Source organism: Cibotium barometz, chromosome 3 (assembly GCF_041138505.1).
Source record: "Cibotium barometz isolate CiBa-2024 chromosome 3, ASM4113850v1, whole genome shotgun sequence".
Taxonomy (NCBI): domain Eukaryota; kingdom Viridiplantae; phylum Streptophyta; class Polypodiopsida; order Cyatheales; family Cibotiaceae; genus Cibotium; species Cibotium barometz.
In genome coordinates this window covers 19,632,959-19,651,823 of record NC_141048.1, presented here as the reverse complement: position 1 = coordinate 19,651,823, position 18,865 = coordinate 19,632,959, and the positions used below count along the sequence as shown (strand labels likewise).

Below are 18,865 nucleotides of genomic sequence, written 5' to 3'. Positions count from 1 at the left end.
GAGCTAATCTTGCACCACTCAATGATGATTTAGATTGATGTTGCTACTTAATCTTTTGACAAATACAAATAACACACTAATAAGTGTATGCCACGTGGCACACTTGTCCTATCCACTCATAAGAGTGTAGAGTGTATTCACACACTACTTAGCATAATAACCCCTATCCACTCATAAGAGTGTAAGAGTGTATTCACACACTACTTAGCATAATAACCCCTTTAGGGATTGTTCACACAATACGCTCACTCATGTTGGTTGTTGGGCATTGGCCATGGACCTCCTTGGCCCTAAGGGTGGCCTACAAGGTCTACCCACTTCTTAGGAAAGGGTCTCCAACCCTTTCTTGGGATAGCCCAAAGGGCTATCCCTTCTTCTACATGCAACTACATGCTCTGTCTCAGATGCCTGGTATAACCAAACACACGGAACACCTATCATCATTCCAGAGGGTGCCTCACAATACAAACTGGCATTGCTTCATGTGTGGAGCTTGCGCACCTGACCAAGACCATGTACGGAACTTGTACACCTAACCTTGGATGCTTAGAGTGGAACCCTGGCTGGCTCATCCTAGACTGGGGCTCACAAGGGACCAATTTCCAATCCAGGTCTTGAACGTGCTTCTACAAATATGTTCACGTGACATCCAAGTGTGGGATGCAGGTGACATCCCCTTCTGCTTAACTTGAGGGAAGCTACAAAGCCTTCAAATAGTCCGTCAATAATGCCGGAAAATCTTCAAAGAAGTTCTTGTCAAGCCACACCGCTTCACATAGTTGTCACAGTACAAAAATACGATACCGTACAACGATATGAAATTTTGGGATACCGTACGATAAAACATGGGGTTTTTTATACAAACCAAAATTTCATTAAAAACAAGTTTGAAGTAACAAACAAAAGTACTTAAGTATAGAGGTACGATGCGCGCTAGGTGTGAGTACAAAAAGAGGGCCAAGGCCCAAGGAGAGACTAGACAAAGGCATCACTATCAAAGCTCACTGAAATCATCCTCATGAGAAGAGGACACATCGGTGGCCTCACCGAAGTCACCATCGCTAAGGAGGTTTCCCTCATCATCGAACTCGGAGTCTCTAAGCTTATGTGAGAAGCCAAAGGCAGCATCCTCATCTACAAGAGTGGGTGTGGAGCTACCTGAACCATGCTGCACATAGATATGCACCGTGTCCCTCAAAGCGTGACGAATTGTGCATCCACGGGTTCCTACTCGCACTCCTCTGCCACTACCTCCACGCCCACCACGAGTGCAAGTAAGTCGTCAATCAAATGACTCGAGCTCTCGATAGATCTCTGCATAGTCCTCTCCTTCTCCTCATCTTGCTCTTTGTTGATGCTCTCAAGAGTGTCCCTTGTGAGCTTGAATGCCATTCACCTACACTGTACAATGATCAAGTGACAAGCAATGAGCATCACATTTCAATGATTCAATGTATTAGAATTTAGTTTCAATAAACATTGAAGTTTGAATAATGAAAACTTTAGACTTTAAAATTTACATTAAATGCTTATAAGTTATACCTAACTCGCCGATTCCATCTTTTGCATCGCGCATACCACATGCAAGTTAGCATGGCAATACACTAGCCGCTCTTAACTGTTGCGTGCTCAAGTGATTGCATAACTTCGTGCGTACAAGTGAGTAAGAACTCCAGTTCCTCTCACATGCACCTGAAGAGCAATCCTAAGCTAAGATTCTCAAAGCCACCTTTTGGAGGCTTGAGAGTGCATATCCAAATATCACCCACCAGAAGGTAGTAGATGCAAACGCAGCTCCCCCCCCTTTGGTCGTTGTAGATAATGAGCTCCTCAAGGAACTTCCCATGGTGATCCTCCGCAATGCTTCGGGCAAGAAAGCATCTCGGCCTTGAAGTAGCTCCACATCGGTGAAGAGGGCGGGTGATTTGTAAGATGGATGCAAAATGTGGCAAGACCATGGATAGATCTTTGCATCCACTTCCATCTCTTCTCCACAATGGCCAACATACCATCACACTTCTCCTCGTTGATGGAAGGAGAAGTGCGCAAATCTGCTATGGCCTCTCTCTCATGAAGTGAACAAAAAGACCCATAGTGGCCCCCTCCATGTCGGTCATCCACAATACCCTATAGACGGGCATGACCGCAATGACAAAAGTGCGGACCGACTACCCAAAATTCTCCTTTAGGCAAAGCCGTTGCATGGCTTTGGCCTCCGCCGATTCTCGCTCATCCCACTCATTCCACATTGTTGAGACCACTCTTTGGCGAAGGGGAGATTTTCCATCGTAGAGGCGCTCAAGGAGGAGCCACATGTAGGTGAAGCATGTGGATGAAGGCTTCTTCAACTCCAGCTAGCTATGTTCGTGAAACATGGCAAGCACCTTCACCTTTGTTGTGAAGAAGGTGACAAACGAGGTAGCTTCTGTCATTACTTCTTTCATCCACACTAACTTGCCCATATCCTCCATAAGCAAGTCAATGCAATGGGAGACACAAGGCGTCCACACTATGGAGGAATAGTCCTCCTCGAGCAATTTCCCCAGTCGATGGCAATTTGAAGCGTTGTCGGTAATGACTTGCACCACGTTCTCCGGCCCGACCTACATGTCACAATGCACATGAATGGATGCAATGAGCATATGAGTCATGACATAGCCACATATGACATATGCTAAAACTTTAAAGACTTGAGCACAATTTGAAACTTACCTCCATGATGGCTTGCTTAATATGGCGATATATCAATGCACCCGAAGTTTTTCTCCCCGCCTTTCCGGAATCAACGCCCCGCACACAGTATGTGCCAAGAGGGCAAGAGACAAGTATGTTGATGATGCCTCTCTTCTTCCAGTCACTCCATCCATCGGAGAGAATGCTACCCCCTTGGGCCATGCTGCTCGTGTTGGATTGAGAGATCTATCGATTCTCTGCTTCTCATCAACAAGCCTCTTTGTGCGCGTGTCATGATAGGAGATGTCGGCCCATCCTTCACATGGGCCCACACTCGCAATGACTTTCACCGTGTCTTCCATTAATCTACCTTGAGCATATGGAATGAGGATTGCACTCAATAATGGTGCATACAATCTCTATATCTGCTAACCGTTGTCGTTCTTGGAGATATGATAGAGAAGAAGAGACACTCTCTACGGCTTGGGTAACAGTGGCTTGCCTCATTGAAGACTCGAACCTTTGTCTCTTTGAGGAGGCGGAGGCGACGCGAGAGGATGTATCAGCAGGAGATGACCTCATCATCTGCCCTTGAGCTTCTACCACTATCATGGTGAGCACCCAATCCACCACTAATATTGTTGAAGATCTCATCAGATATAGCTAGGGGGACTTCCTTGCATGGCGCAACTTGCACCCCCCACACCTTTCCGATATGTTGGAGAAGCCTAGTAACTCTGCTTGTGTATTGTTTGCCACAATACTTACACGTCCACCTATATGAGTTGGACTTTCCTTTGGCTTTCTCGACATGGATAGCATGTTAGAATAAGTGCATCTCAATGTTATAGGACTCTGCCTATTTATTGGGCATTTATCTATTGTTCCCTTGTTTTTTGGTGGTCGTGGTGCAGTCGGCCAGCTCTAGGAACAATCAACTAGTTCCTCATATCACTATATAAGGGCCTCTCATATTCACTTGTAATCATCCATTCCTTTGCACAAGTTCAACATCTCTTGCTGGCTAATTGCCATTGTAAGCCTATTGCTAATATAAAAGGTGATCTTGTCCACAAGCTCTCTCTACTCTCTCTCTTGTTCAGTTTATGCTTCCGCCTGTGCATTCTCCAACATGGTATCACTCGCTTAGGTTCAAGCTGCTCCACTATTCTGCAAATCTGCCCGCCATCTCTTTCTGGTGCCTTGCGTTTTCTTCCATAACTCCTCTTGGCTGCAAATCAGTAGCTGTGTTTCACTACTTTGCTGTGTTTTCTGGTCCAGCCGGCCCTCTGTTTGCTCTCGGCCAATCTTCTTGGCTGCATTCTCTTCTACAGAGGCAAGCTGTGAAGGTTCTTGGCTGCGTTTTCTTCTCCAGAGGCAAGCGTTGGAGTTTTGGCTGCGTTTTCTCCTTGAGCATCAGTTGTTCGTGAGTTCTCTTGCATATGGTGTTGCCAAACAAGTGGCACTATTTTTTCTTCTTCCTCCACGAATCCCTGCCTTGCCGGTAGGAGGTTCCCAGTGGTTCTTGGATTGTTTTGTTGCTGTCGAGCCTCTGTCTCTCTTAGGTTTGAGAGAGGGCTGATTGGTTCTGGAGCCTCGCTTCGTTGGAAAGCACTTGAGAGGAGTCTTGGAGAGCTAAGATTTGTGTTATTTGTTGCTGTGGATATGGCTCCCCCATGTACGAACAAGGATGACAAGTTGAAAGGACCCAACTATGCTCATTGGAAGCTTCAAATGCAAATTTGGTTCATCCACAAGGGTTTGTGGGATATTGTTCAGGGCACTGAGAAGAAGCCCGAGCATCCTCAGAACTCTAGGAAGTGGACTCTGGATCAAGAGGATGAATTCGTTGGTGGGGAATTACAAGACTTTGAGAATCGGGATTCAAAGGTGCACTCAAGGCTTGTACGGACCATCACAGAGGAGGTCTCACCGGCCGTGCAAACTCTCACGAGTGCTCATTAGGTATGGTTACCTTGCAAGGGCAACTCTACGGTTTGTTATTTCCTGCAGGCAGTTCTATGCAATCCCTCCTCCTCATGAAGGCCAAGGTTATCCATGACCAGTTGCTAGTGTGCTATTGTAAAGCCTATTGCTAATATAAAAGGTGATCTTGTCCACAAGCTCTCTCTACTCTCTCTCTCGTTCAGTTTATGCTTGCACCGGTGCATTCTTCAACATAGCATGCACATTGAAGGCTTCATTCTTCTTCCTCGTCATTGTAATAGAGAGCCTAGAGGCTTGAGAGAGAGTCGAGAGAAAGAAAGAAAAAGAAAGCTGTATTAACGTCTACTAGAGGCCGAACTCAACCTATGAGACAAATCAATGTACAACTGTCAAAATCCTCTGGGTGTCTAGAAAATAAAAAGGACAAAATGAACATGAAATAAACTATGAAAGTACTGAGCTGGGGGGGGGGGGGGGGGGGGCGATGGATGGAGCACTAGAGGCTCAATATGCAACCTATATGCGTAGGGTATACAAGAATGCAATGCAGATCTGTCTAGCTCCAACCAATACCATAAAGGGGGTGTAATATGTATTAGACCCCAACGGCCTATGAGACCAAAAATAATACAATGGTACCATGGATATACTGAGCCATGGAAAACTGAAAGAAAAAGTAAAATGAAAACATCTAACAGTACATGTGATCAACAGATGACCCTTTGTAGAGTGAGATATGCTATAATCAGCTAATGATGATACCCGCCTCGGCCAAAACTGATGTGATGGTGGAGTGAATGTCAGACCTATGTGATGGGAGCGTGTCATGTCGGCGGATAACCTCACAGATCCGTCTTTGTGTGGTGGAGGGAGGGAGAGAGAGAGAATAAGGCACAATACACCCGATTGGATCCTAAATACCCACCAAGGATGGTGTATTTGCTTTATTGAATGATGGTTCTGTAGATCTTCCCGTGGCTGTAAACCTTCAGCCTGTGGAGGATCTGGTGCTTGACCTTCTAGCTTCACCTTTGCTTAGGGATTCCCTTTGGCTGTCTTGGCCCTTGGAACGCTACAGCACTTTGTGAATTATGAGATGCCTAGAAGACTCACTGTGCTTTTATAGTCTTCATAGATGCTGGTCGATGGATGCAGATAGGGTCAGCCTGTTTATGTCGTCCATGACCTGATTTAAATGCATATAAGATGTGCCTCTTTGCCCATCAATCTGGCCACCTTGGGTATGCAGTCCAGGCTGCCTAGCAGCCTAGGCTGGCAGCCTTGCTGGACTGGCTGCCCATGGGATAGCCGACTTGGCTGCCCAGCCCATAGAGCTGGCTGACAGGCTGCCCAAGGCACAAGGGCTGGCTGACTGGTTGGCCAAGCCACAACGCTGGCCACCTTGCTGCCTAGGCCCTTCTAGGCCTGGCCAACAGCATGCCCAGCCATGTTGGCCATGGGCCTCCTTCGCCCTAAGGGTGGCCTACAAGGCCTACCCTCTTCTTAGGAAAGGGTCTACAACCCTTTTCTGGGGTAGCCAAAAGGGATGCCCCTTCTTCCACATGCAACTACATGCTCTATGTCTCAGATGAAAGGTATCTGGCTACGCACACCTGATCAAGACCGTGTATGGGACTTGTACACCTGACCTTGGATGCTTAGAGTGGAACCCTAGCTAACTGGGGCCACAAAAGACCAGTTTCCACTCCAAGTCCTGCACCTGCTTGTACAGATATGTCGACGTGGCATCCAAGTGTGGGGTGCACGTGACATCCCCCTCACCATCGTCATCATCTTCACCACAGAGCATCGTACTGCAGCTATCATACGGACGAACGTACAGCTGAAGTCATCATCTTGTTGATGTACAGCGCTGACTTGTTAATGTTGTACAGCGTTGACTTGCTGTTGTACGCCTGCCCTGCTGTCGTACACCTGTTGTGCTGCAAATCCTCCCTGTACAGTTGTTTTTTCCCACTGTCCATACAGTTGCGTCTGTACGTAATGGTGGACAGCGGCATACAGCCATCTGCTCCCCGTCAGTACACTGTGCTTCTGTCAGTACTTTACTGTACAGCCTGTTCTTACCGTTGGAGGATGCCATGTGCTGTACCCGATACTGGAGGTCGTCTCATAGCCACCTTTTCCACCATGCGTGCCTGTGCAGTACAGCCGTACACCTGTGCATCATCCTACAGCCGGTTGACGCCATCTTTTGCTGGTCATACTGTTGATACTATTGGGACTGGCCCCTGCTTCATCATCATCTTGAGGCTATACTTCCATCTGTGTGTGTGGTGTGGGCCTCTGGTGATTCTTGGTTCGTGCAGAGAACACCTGAGGGGTACCATCACTTTTGGCCTTCACCCGCAGACTTGCCGGAAGCATTGGAAAGCATTGGAGAATGTTGGGAAGTGTTGGACTCTCGAGACCCCATTGGTTCCAGGTTATAACATGTCCCGAGGAAGCTCGTATCTTGGATAGGTTGGGGTGAGTACAAGTAGCTTTCCTATAAGGCCTAAGAGGCTGGGTGCGAAACATTAGATGGTCGATCCATTATATGGTCACGTGATGTTGTCACCTACTCCATGGAGAGATGAGGGTTGTGAAAGGTGAAGAGCACTCTCAGGACTTGTCCTCCGAGCACTCTTCATGGGTACTGCCTTATGTTTCATGGTGGTCCTACAGGACACTCTGGTGCTTGTACTTGAATACTCCTGAATAATACATCATTTACCTAAAAGGGAGGGGGGAGGGGAGTCCGGTCCAGTGTGTGTAGGGTTGAGCTGTTAGGGTTAGGGTTTTGGAAGGTACACCAACAGGAAACGTAAGAGTGAGAGAGAGGAACACGTTTGCTCATATATTGATAATGATAAAATGAAGTACAATAGCCACATATAAGAGATGTGACCTAAAGTGTGTTCACATGGTCCGGTCATAAATAGTGCCAAGTGGACCAAATCACTTATAAACCTTTATAAGTGAAACTAAGCTAAACTGGGGGGAAAAAACCTCCACTAACTGAAGTAAAAGTGCCCCAGTAACCTACTGATGATCCCTGGGTGCATACACAGCATAAAACCCAACAAACCCCCCTGAAGTGATATGTGATCACTGTACATCATCCACCAAAAGGAAACAAATTCAAAGCAGTGCGGAATGCTTCGAATTTCAGACGTGATAGTGCCTTGGTGAAGATGTCTGCCACATTCTGATCTGTAGGGCAGTAAATCAGACCGATATCACCTGCCTGGAGTCTCTCCCGAACAAAGTGAGAGTGAATCTCAATGTGTTTCGTACGAGCATGAAACACACGATTCCTGGCCACGGCAATGGCACTCTGACTATCAGTATAGATAGGTGTAGGCTCCTCCACTGAAATATCCATATCAGTCATAAGACAACGCAACCATACACACTCAACGGTAGTAGTGTAGGCTGCTCTGTACTCTGCCTCACAAGACGAAGTGGCCACTGTGGTCTGTTTCTTGCTTTAGCCAAGAAATACATGAAGAGCCAAGAAACAAACAATTTCCACTAGTGGAATGTCTGGTATCAAAATCACCAGCCCAATCTGAATCGTTGTAAGCATATAGCTGCATGTCACCCCCCTCAAGATAAAGCAATCCAAGAGACAAGGTACCCTGCAAATACCGAACTACACGCTTCACAGCTTGCCAATGTGAAAATCGCGAGCTGTGCATGAATCTGCTCAACTGAGATACGGCGTACTCAATATCTGGCCATGTAGTACACAAGTAAATAAGGCACCCAACAGCCTGAGCATATATAGTGGCATCAAATAAAATACTGTCATCTTGTAGTGACAGTTTCATCCCAGGCTCCATAGGAGTGCTAATAGGCTTGCAATCCTGAAATTTGAACTTCTCCAGAAGTTTAGCAACATACCGAGATTGCAACAACCCAATGCCTCTGTTATCCTGCACAAACTGCATGCCCAAATAGTAGTGTACGAGCCCCAAATCAGACATGGCAAATGTCTGTTGCAGTATCTCTTTAAAAGCTGCAATTTTGTCATCATTTGATCCCATGAGCAAAAGATCATCTACATAAAGACCGATGACCAGCAGATCTTTCTCTTCTTTCTTTACATACAAAGTGGCTTCTGATGGACTGTTCACAAAGCCTTGAGTCAACAGGAAAGCATCTATCTTTGCATACCAAGCTCGTGGAGCTTGTTTCAAACCATACAAGGCCTTTTTCAGCCTACATACTTTCCCTTCATGACCATGTTCTGCAAAACCTATGGGCTGATGTACATAAACTTCCTCCTCGAGGTCCCCATGTAGGAAAGCAGTCTTGATGTCCAACTGATGAACAACCCAACCACAATGTGCAGCCAATGCAATGACACTCCTAAGTGTCGACATACGGGATGTAGGAGCAAATGTCTCCTCATAATCAATGCCCTTCTTCTGTGCATAGCCCTTTGCAACTAGACGGGCTTTGTACCTGTCAATGGATCCATCTGCATGTCTTTTCAACTTATAGACCCACTTAGTACCAATGGCTTTCTTGCCTTTGGGCAGATCAACCAAATCCCATGTTTGATTCTTTTTAATAGAATCAAGTTCATCCTGCATGGCTTTGTTCCAATGCACATTGTCTCGTGAATCCACAAATAAATCAGGCTCATCATCATCCCGTAAACTAGCTGCCATAACCATATTTAAATCCATGATGTGTGCATGCTCATTGGTCCGTGTCTCCCTACGAGTACGGCCAGCAAGAGGAGCATCTAGATGGCTGTCCTGTAATGTCCTCAAATACCATCTAGGTATATGTCTGACCTGTGGAGCCTGTTGCCCCATATTTGGCTCAACTTCTGGCTCAATCTCCTGCTGAATTTCTGCACCATCTTCATGATTAGCTGGCTGTCCTGCACCCTCATGGGTTGGATCACCAACTGCGGAATGAAACTCCGTAGGTAGTAAGCCTTCAAACACATCATTTTCAGCCTGATTTGCATCATAACTAACCATGGATAATTCTGATTTTTCATCAAAAATCACATCCCGACTAGTGAATATCTTCTTGGACAGTGGGTCATATAACCGGTAGCCCTTGCTCTCACGGCTGTACCCAACAAAAATACATTTTGTGGCTTTATCATACAACTTCCTCCTCAACTCTTTGGGTATGTGTGCATATGCAAGACACCCAAAAGTACGAAAATGTGATACCGAAGGCTTGCGGCCATGCCAAGCCTCAAAAGGAGTAATGGAAACCAATGCCGTGGGACATTGATTCAAAATATGACAAGCACACATAACAGCTTCCGGTAGCTTCTTTGCCTTTGACATACATCTGGCCATCTCCATAAGTGACTGATTCTTCCGTTCTGCAACCCCATTTTGCTGTGGAGTATAAGGAGTAGTATACTGATGCTTGATACCTCTACTCTCAAGAAAGGAATTCAACATGTGTGACACATATTCCCCCCCTCGGTCAGAACAGAGGGTCTTATCCTTGCAACCTGACTCTGTTTCAGCAAGTGCTACAAAGGCCAAAAATGCATCATATACCTGTGATTTCCGTGTCAACGGATAGACCCAACATATACGAGAGAAGTCATCAATAAATGTAGCAAAATAGAAGCAACCTCCTAATAACTTCGTCTGCATGGGACCACAAAGTTCACTGTGTATAAGCTGCAACTTTGCAGTTGCTCGTAGAGCCTGATCACATGGAAAGGAAAACCGATGCATTTTTCCCAAAATACATCCTTCACATATGTGATCTCGAGGCTTCTTCATAAGAGGTAAGTCTGTCAACATGTTATGTCGTGAATGCATGATAAGCAGAATGATCCACTGGCTGAAATGCATCCAACTGATAGAGTCCATGACATAATGTACCATTAAGCATCAAGGTCAAAGCATTAGCTTTGTCTCTGACCATGCATTTGTCATCATCAAAGTTGACTTGCATACCACACTGTGCTAAAGAAGAAATGGACAACAGATTCTTCTTTATCCCTGGTACATATAAGGCATCTGTAAGGCGAAGAATAGAGCCATCAATGGCTGTGAGCTGAATCTCCCCAATGCCATGAACTGGATATGAAGCATTATTGGCACACTGAACGGTCTTGCCAACAGGGGCAGGGCATACATTACAAAACAAATCCCTACAAGATGTAATATGCTTTGAAGCACCACTATCAAAATACCAAGTACATGCATGCTCAGTCACACTGAGTGCCTGTGAAGACCAAGAGGCATCATAACTGCATGTGTAGAAACAGTAATCCCTGTCTTCAACAAAGGAAGCAGTCTCCGGAGGAGCTTTAGAGGTATCTTTTATAGACAACCCAGACTCCTTCTCCTTCTCTTTGGCAATCCTCTTCCTACACTCTGTGATGTAGTGACCTGGCTTCTTACAGTAATGGCATTTGCCCTTCTTCTTGGGCTGTCCATCACCTTTCTTGGTATCTTGAGATGAACCACCATCACCTGAATTCTGATTTGAACTCTTTGGCTGAAACTTGTCTTTCCCTTTTTGACCTGTCACAAATGCTTGTTCAGCACGTGTTCATGTTCATGTTCTTCCTGATTTGCTCTTCCTGTAACAAGAGAGCAACAAGTTCCTGATACTTTAGGGGCTCAATAGCATTCCTCATGATAAAGTTCAAAGAGGTATGAAAAGCTAAGTAGGATCTTGGCAAAGAGTTTAAGATGATGGATACAAGCTGTGTCTCAAGAATAATCTCATCCACATTGATGAGTTGCTCTCTCAAATCCTGCAGCTTGTTCAAATAGCTAGACATATCATCTCCTTCATGCATCTTCTGGTTTTCCAGCTCTCTCTTCAAAAATGAGATCCGTGCCTCATTACGAGCAGCATACATCTGCTCCAAAGTCACCCATGCATTCCGTGAAGAGCCAGCTGAACGAATATGAGGTATAATAGACCTCTGCACTGACAATGCAATAAGTGATAAAGCTTGAGCATCTTTGGCATCCCATGTCTTCTGGCATTTGTTCTTTGAACAGGCTGTGGCTGAACCGGTGCATGTGCCTGTTGTCCTCTTCCACGAGCACCCCCTTGGGGAGGAGTCTCTGGAGCCAATGGACCTGGACGTGGTTCATCACCACTAACAAAATCCCAAAGACCTTTTGCCATGAGCACATTTCTCAGCATGAAACTCCACAAGGAGTAATTCATGCCATCCAGCTTGTCTTCCTTAGACAAGTACGTGAACACATCACTCTACTGTTGATTTGCCATTATGCCAGTGCACAATGTTGTACCTGTGTATCAAAAAACCCAAAAACAACAACCCTGAAAGCAACTGTACTCCACTGAATACAACTGACCCAAATATGCTTGCACTCTCAATCCTCTGAATGTGCAAAGCAATGCACCACTAACTAAGTAGAGCAACAAAAGGGGCTCACACAGTGCCAAAATGCCAAAAATGCCCAAAATTTCTGCACCCAAAGCCTTGCAAAAGCTTGTAGAGGTTTCTTGCAAAGAAACCCTCCCTGTATCTGCCAGAAAAACTTTCACAGAGAAAATGCCCAAATTTCGAAACATGTAAAGCTGTAAATTTTTACCCATGTGATTTTGCAGGTACTTGTCGGCTGTAGGCTGTACAGAACAAGTGTACGGAGGAGAAGCAGGTGCTGGTTGACTGCTGTTTGCTGTACGGAATAGCTATACGGAACAGCTGTCGCCTGTATGGACAGACAGGTGCTGGTCTGCTGCAGGTATACTCAGCAGGTGCTGGTCGCCTGCTGTCTGCTGTACGGAGCAGGCTAGTCGACCAGTGAACGGAGCAATGTATGGAGCAGACTGTTGTACGAAGCAGTGTACGGAACAGGGCAGGCACCTGTACGGGGCAGGGCAGTCTTATGGCGAGGGACTGTACGGGCAGTTGATGGCGAGGACCTGTACGGACAAGGCAGGCGAGGCTGCTCTGATACCAAAATGTAGGGTTGAGCTGTTAGGGTTAGGGTTTTGGAAGGTACACCAACAGGAAACGTAAGAGTGAGAGAGAGGAACACGTTTGCTCATATATTGATAATGATAAAATGAAGTACAATAGCCACATATAAGAGATGTGACCTAAAGTGTGTTCACATGGTCCGGTCATAAATAGTGCCAGGTGGACCAAATCACTTATAAACCTTTATAAGTGAAACTAAGCTAAATTGGGGGAAAAAACCTCCACTAACTGAAGTAAAAAGTACCCCAGTAACCTACTGATGATCACTAGCACTCCCCTAGGTGCATACACAGCATAAAACCCAACAGTGTGGTGTCTTTATCTCATCGTTTTTTGTTGTTGTTGTTGTTATGTGTATGTATGAATGGTTTACAGATTGTCATCTCGTCTTAATCCACGTTTAATAGTTGAGTTTAATTCATTAAAAAAAACCCAAGCAGGTTACAGAGACAACATTCATTGGGGTGTGGGGAAGAGCCACACTCGGGGCCTGTAGTGATCACCGTCGCTAAGAGAGAGAGAAAGGGTCCCCCACACCCACTTGCATAATCTTTGAACCACTTTGTCGATGCTCCCACCAGCCCTGAAGAGTGTAAATGATATCTCCTCCATAGTAACATGAAACGTTTCGTCCGTTTCATCGTTTCGTCGTTTCGTTTGGTTTCGTTTCGTCTGTTTTGGACTAAACACAAAGGTTTCGAAATGACACTTCTTATATACACATACCAAATTTATAACATAGCCAACATAAAGATGAAGATACATTTTTTGGGACTAGTGGGTATGAAATTCATGATTTTGGGAGTAGGTTTTTTGGTATTTTCAAAATTTGGGCAAGAAAAGGCGAGAAAGAGAGGAGGAAAGAAAAGGGAAGGAGGTGAGAAGAAAAGGAGAGAAAATTGGAAGACAAGAAAAGGAGAGAAAGAGGAGGAGGAAAGAGGAGGAGGGAAGAGGAGGGGTGGACCGTAGAGGAGAAGAGAGAAAGAGGAAAAGGGAAGAGGAGGCATGGAGGAGAAGTGAAGGAGCGAAAAGAAGTGGACGAGGAGAAGAGGCGAAGCAACAGGTTGCGGCCGAGAAGAAACGTCGGATGCGTGAAGTGGCAAATGGGCAGCAAACAAGGACGGAAACGTCGGCAAAAAACGCATTTGCAAAAAAAAACCTTCCGCCCTTTTTTTAAACCTCCCTTTACATTTGGGCGAAACATTGTTTCAATGGTCAGGTTTCGTTTTGTTTCGAAATGTTTCGTGCCGTTTCGAGAGGGCAAAACGGGTTTTTATGTTACTATGATCAGCTCAGATAAAATAGAATGATCTCCGTCGGGGGCTACTACAATAGCCTCCCTGGAGAGAGAGAGTGGGTGGGTTGTTAGTGGGTCTGCCACTCTCAGGGAATGGCCAAGGTGATGTCGTCGATGTTTCCTTCCACCGTAACCTGGCAAAGCACTCAGTCTCTGTCATCAGGGGGTATCTGGGAAAAATGAAGCCAAGATCTGAGAGAGAGCCAGTCCGGATCCCAAGCAACCACACGACGTACGGATTCGGGACCCAAGCACATGTCCAGTGGTGAGTTGGACCAAAGTGTTCCAAACCAACTGCAAGCGCTTCTTACCAACACGAGAAGGGGACTGGGCAAGAGCTGAATTCAGGGTGGCCCATGCTTAAAGAAGGCTGGCTGTAGATTTGTTCTTGAAAGAGATGTCAAACTTGCAGAGAGCGGCCTCAGTGAAAATCCAGCCAGTGCTGGGGGACAATGGCCTCCGCCGGTGGGGGAAAGCAAGAAGTCCTTCCACAGCTCTCCCCGGCTGGAGGCCACGGACAATTGAGTTTGCCTAGAAGTGCCCCGCTCTGAATCGCCAGATCAATAATGCTCAACCCACCTTTTTTGGTTTTTTCTTTTCTTTTCTTTTCTTTTCTTTTCTTTTTTTTGGGGGGGGGGGGGGGGGGGGGGAAGAGGTCATGACATTCCATGCCATGCATCCATCACTCCCTGCCCATAGTAAATTGCAGATGAGCCATTGGACCTAGCCTATGCACAACCACGAGAAGGACCATCACAAGGTGGTGTGCCACATGGTGGCAAGTAGAACCTAGTTAACCTAGTTAGACACCATGTCCCGGCCTGCCAAGGAGAGTCTCCATGTGCTTCAATGAAGAAGATTTCTGCAAATGCTTAGGGAAGCGGGGCTATCTGTTGCTCTGGGGAGATATTGATGCCTACCCCACACCCAAGGTAGTGCACAAGAGTGCACACCCAAGATATTGATGCCTACCCAACATCCAAGGTAGTGCACAGGAGTGCTCATGGGGATGCAAGGAAAGGCCTCCACAGGTGGGATCCAAGGAAAAGCCTCCACAGGTTACCGTGTCAATGTGCGAGTGATGCCCACCCAAAATCCACAACACTTGGCCCTGAAACCAAACAAAACTCCTCAATCATTGCTGCAAAGTGTCAGAGATTTCCCTTGATGTCCGCAAGGTATGCTACAGTGTCATCCGCAAACTCAGAGTCAAGGAGCTCCTTCATGGTGCGGATGGGAATCTTGAGGCCCTGAAGACCTATATCATATGCCACAACGTAGGTGCTCATGGCGTCTTCCATGAACAGGAAGAGGAAAGGGGCCTGGGAACAGCCCTCGCAGACCTGGGAGATGGAGAAGTGCTCTCCCCTCCCCTAGCGCTCTAGATAAAGTCTTGGCTAGAGTAAAGGGCTGACACTCCTCTCACCTAATTGGCTGAAAATCCCATATGGATCAGAGTGCCCTCCAGAAAGTTCCAATCCACATAGTCATAGGCCTTATCAAAGATCAACAAGAGTGCTGCCAAGTCTTATTATGAGTCCAAACTTTATTGTTGAAATATCTTTTCCAGTTCACCAAGAATCTAAATCATCTTCTAAAGCAAGAGTCACATCAAAGGTCTTAGGTTTGAATAGTTGACCAAGCACCAGTGGTGTCCTTTGGACCAAAAACAACTTCCCCAATACCTCTTTGGATAGATTAAATGCTTTGCTGAAGGCGTAATTCTGCCGCTCCTTTTTCAGCCTCAATAGCTTGTGTGGGAAGAAATTGCAACTTGTCCCAAAAATTAGTCACCTCACAATTGAAGTCAATATGAGCCTCCTAGAACTAACAAGGTGACAACTTTGATCCCTTGGTACATCCACAATCGAAGTGCTTTTGCCTTTTATCCTCTCTTCAACATCTCGTAATACAACTAAAACTAGTTAATGCAACCAACCAAACCAAAGGAGATGATTTTCTTTAGAACCTTGCACGCCCACACCGACCTGCTGGATCCAAACCCACATAAGCATATATCTGATTAAGAGTGAGAGTAAGTACAACTTGGTCCCTGTGGGATACATCTATCTCCCCTTATGTTGCATTCTTGGCAAAAATACAAAAAAGGTGCCTTCATGCTCATTGTTCACTCTCTCGGTCCATCTTTCCTCCACTTACAGGGCTCACATCAAGACCCCAACTATTCCTAACCCTAGCCCAAAAATGTCCCACCTCCAGGATATGATACATGCTAATGATCAATGCTTCTTTTGTGTCCCTTTCAGCACACGGATACCCCCCTTCGGCACGCAGTGCGTGCGGAAAAAAAACAAACAAAACCCCCTAGTGTCCTGTGAAAAATAGACTCTGAAAAGAGACCTCATATGGTCGGGTGTTGTAAGGTGAAAATTTTCAAAGCTCAAAAAGCTTCTTGTTTCAATCATAAAACATGCACACAGGCTGCAGCTTTGCCACAGGCTCCCCCTTCATTTATACCTAAGCATCATCTGAATGAATACATGCTGCTAAGACAAAGTCTCCCCATGCGCCCCACCCCCACCCCCCCCCCCCCCCAAAAAAAAAAAAACCCAACAACTTTGAAAAGAAAGAACCTCGCCTCTCTATAGACTTTGCCACAGGACCCCCAGGATGGTCATTCATGGCACAAGCAACTTCAACATCCAAAGCTCGTACGAGAATGACCAAAATTGCCTTCCCCATCCTCAAGTGTACTTTGACATGTTTTAGGGTAACAGAAGTCCTCCATGCAGTTAAGCTAGCTGTCAACCCTCAACCCCCAAAGAAGAAGAAACTTCACAGCAAAAATCTACACCCAACCCCAAAGAGGGTAAGCAGCAAATCATAAAAAGGGGTTTCCAGCATCGAAGTGACCCTACAGAGCTGAGCACAAAATGATTTTGTTTGGAAGCCACATGCTCTTTACAGATCTGCATAGCCCATACACAAAAATGCTAGACTTGTACTGCTCTACCTGCACAGTAAGCAATTTTCTAGTTGCTCAGTAGCTCACGCTTCTTGACTGTGTCCTCAATTCTCTTCACCTGCTTCAATTCCCCCTCTACCATTTGAGTCAGTTCATTAACTGCAGCCTTCAGCCGATTCATTTGAATGTCCGGTACCACCACTCGTTCTCGCATAGAAGTCTGGTAATGACCAGTCTGATCACTCGATGCTTGTGATAGATGCAGATGGTGCTCCAACCGATCCTTCAAAACATCCACCGCAGAATGCAGAATGTCCAGATCGTGGAGTCTCATAACATCTGAAAGTCCAGTAATACAAGAGAAAATAAGGGGGCTGCATTTTTCTGAAGAAGAGAGAGAGAGAGAGAGAGAGAGAGAGAGAGAGAGAGAGAGAGCTGTATTAACGTCTACTAGAGGCTGAACTCGACCTATGAGACAAGTCAATGTACAACTGTCAATGTCTTCTGAATGTCCAGAAAAAAAAGGACAAAATGAACATGAAATAAACTATGAGAGAGAGAGAGAGGAGGAGGAGGAGGGGGGGGCGGGGCAGGGGGGGGGGGGGGGGGGGATGGGGATGGGGGAGAAGGGAGAGGGGAGAGGGGAGGGGAGACCAGGAAATTAGAATATGGTTAAAAAACAAGCTATTCTTAACATACCTAGTTGAGATTTGTACTCCCGTTCTGAGACAGTAAGAGGCTTCTGTTTGATTGCCAGCAGAGCACTATGCTTCTTCACTCGATCTTTCAAAATCTTGTTTTTCTGAAATGTTGCCGAGATTCTAGAAGTCAGATAATCCGATAATTCGAATGCTTCGGTTATCTTGGTTTGTGCTTCACATAATCTCCTATGCTGATCTTGCACAACTCTGTGAAGACGACTGCCATGAGAAGTGAGCTCTACATGAACCTGACAAGTCATTAGATATTTAATTACCATCTCTCTCTCTCTCTCTCTCTCTCTCTCTCTCTCTCTCTCTCACCCAAAAAAAAAGGGCAAGTGGAAAATCTATCGTGAACCTAGAGCATTCATTGAGCATTTTGTAACCCCAAACAAAAACCTAAGCCAAAACCAATAGATTTTTAGCACAAGTGATTACACTTGATGCTTGACATCGCACGATTACTAGTTGATTAGTAAGATGTTTTCATGTATGTTTCTTTTATGGACAATAGATTCAACTCAAGACTAACATGGTCTTTCAATTATGTATTGGGTCTCGTAGGTCATTTTGGCCTTTTGCATATATTTCCCCTTTTCTCCGGCTCTCTCACAAGGATACCAACCAAAGGAATTCCCACGATATTCTAGATACAAATATTTTAAATATTAAAAAGAAATTTTTGGCATATTTCAAAATATAGATATTTTTATTTATTTAAAAGAGGAATTTTCATTGTACTTTAAGTAAAAAAATGCATGAATTAATTTCGGTATTAAAAGAGAAGTTTTCACCATAATTTCATGTAGAAAATTATGGTATATTAATATTGAGGATCAAAATGAAGAAAAGAATATTTTAAGATATTTTTATGCGAATAAATCAATAACATGATGTATGCATATTCACAAATGGATTATTTGGAAAAAGAGTTATTTTTATAAAATTCCATTATTCTCGAATAGAACTATTTTCTCAGTCTCTACACCCATTGCACATGGAACACACCTCCGGAGCTCCTAACGAAGATGCACTTCTACTTCCTCACGCTCACTAAGAATGGATTCATCTAGCAGCCAGGCTACCTAAGTGTTTACATGTCACAAGCCATGCAGACTGCGATTGGCCAGATACGGGTTTCATCCCACCGCCTCAGAGTGGAGACAGGTAGAGCTGACCGCGTCTTCAGAGCCGGGAAGCTTATATGGAGACCCAGAGAGGAGAGGATCTGCCAATTATGCCACATAGAGGTTGAGATGGAGGAGCGTTACATATGCCACTGCCAAGTATACTATGAGATCCGCGGGAGGTTTCACTGTTTGTTTCCTGAGGAATTTGGTCCGCTCTCC

The 18,865-nt window shown here is 45.4% G+C and overlaps 1 protein-coding gene across 4 annotated transcripts in view; it reads right to left on the bottom strand.

Annotated features, from left to right (window-relative positions):
• Window positions 1–836: 836 nt before the first annotated feature.
• The window catches only part of MOS7 (nuclear pore complex protein-like protein), a 51,626-nt gene continuing 33,597 nt past the window's right edge, over window positions 837–18,865 (bottom strand). For 2 of the 4 annotated variants that reach the window (XM_086774350.1, XM_086774360.1), the window contains exons 9-11: window positions 17,515–17,764; window positions 16,864–17,154; window positions 837–1,401 (exon numbers count right to left, since the gene is read on the bottom strand). In XM_086774350.1, coding sequence (XP_086630476.1) covers window positions 16,883–17,154; window positions 17,515–17,764 — 522 coding nt within the window. In that variant the 3' untranslated portion in view covers window positions 837–1,401; window positions 16,864–16,882. Of the gene's footprint in view, window positions 1,402–16,477; window positions 17,155–17,514; window positions 17,765–18,865 lie in introns of those variants that run through there. The other 2 variants (XM_086774357.1, XM_086774354.1) reach the window with 2 other exon arrangements.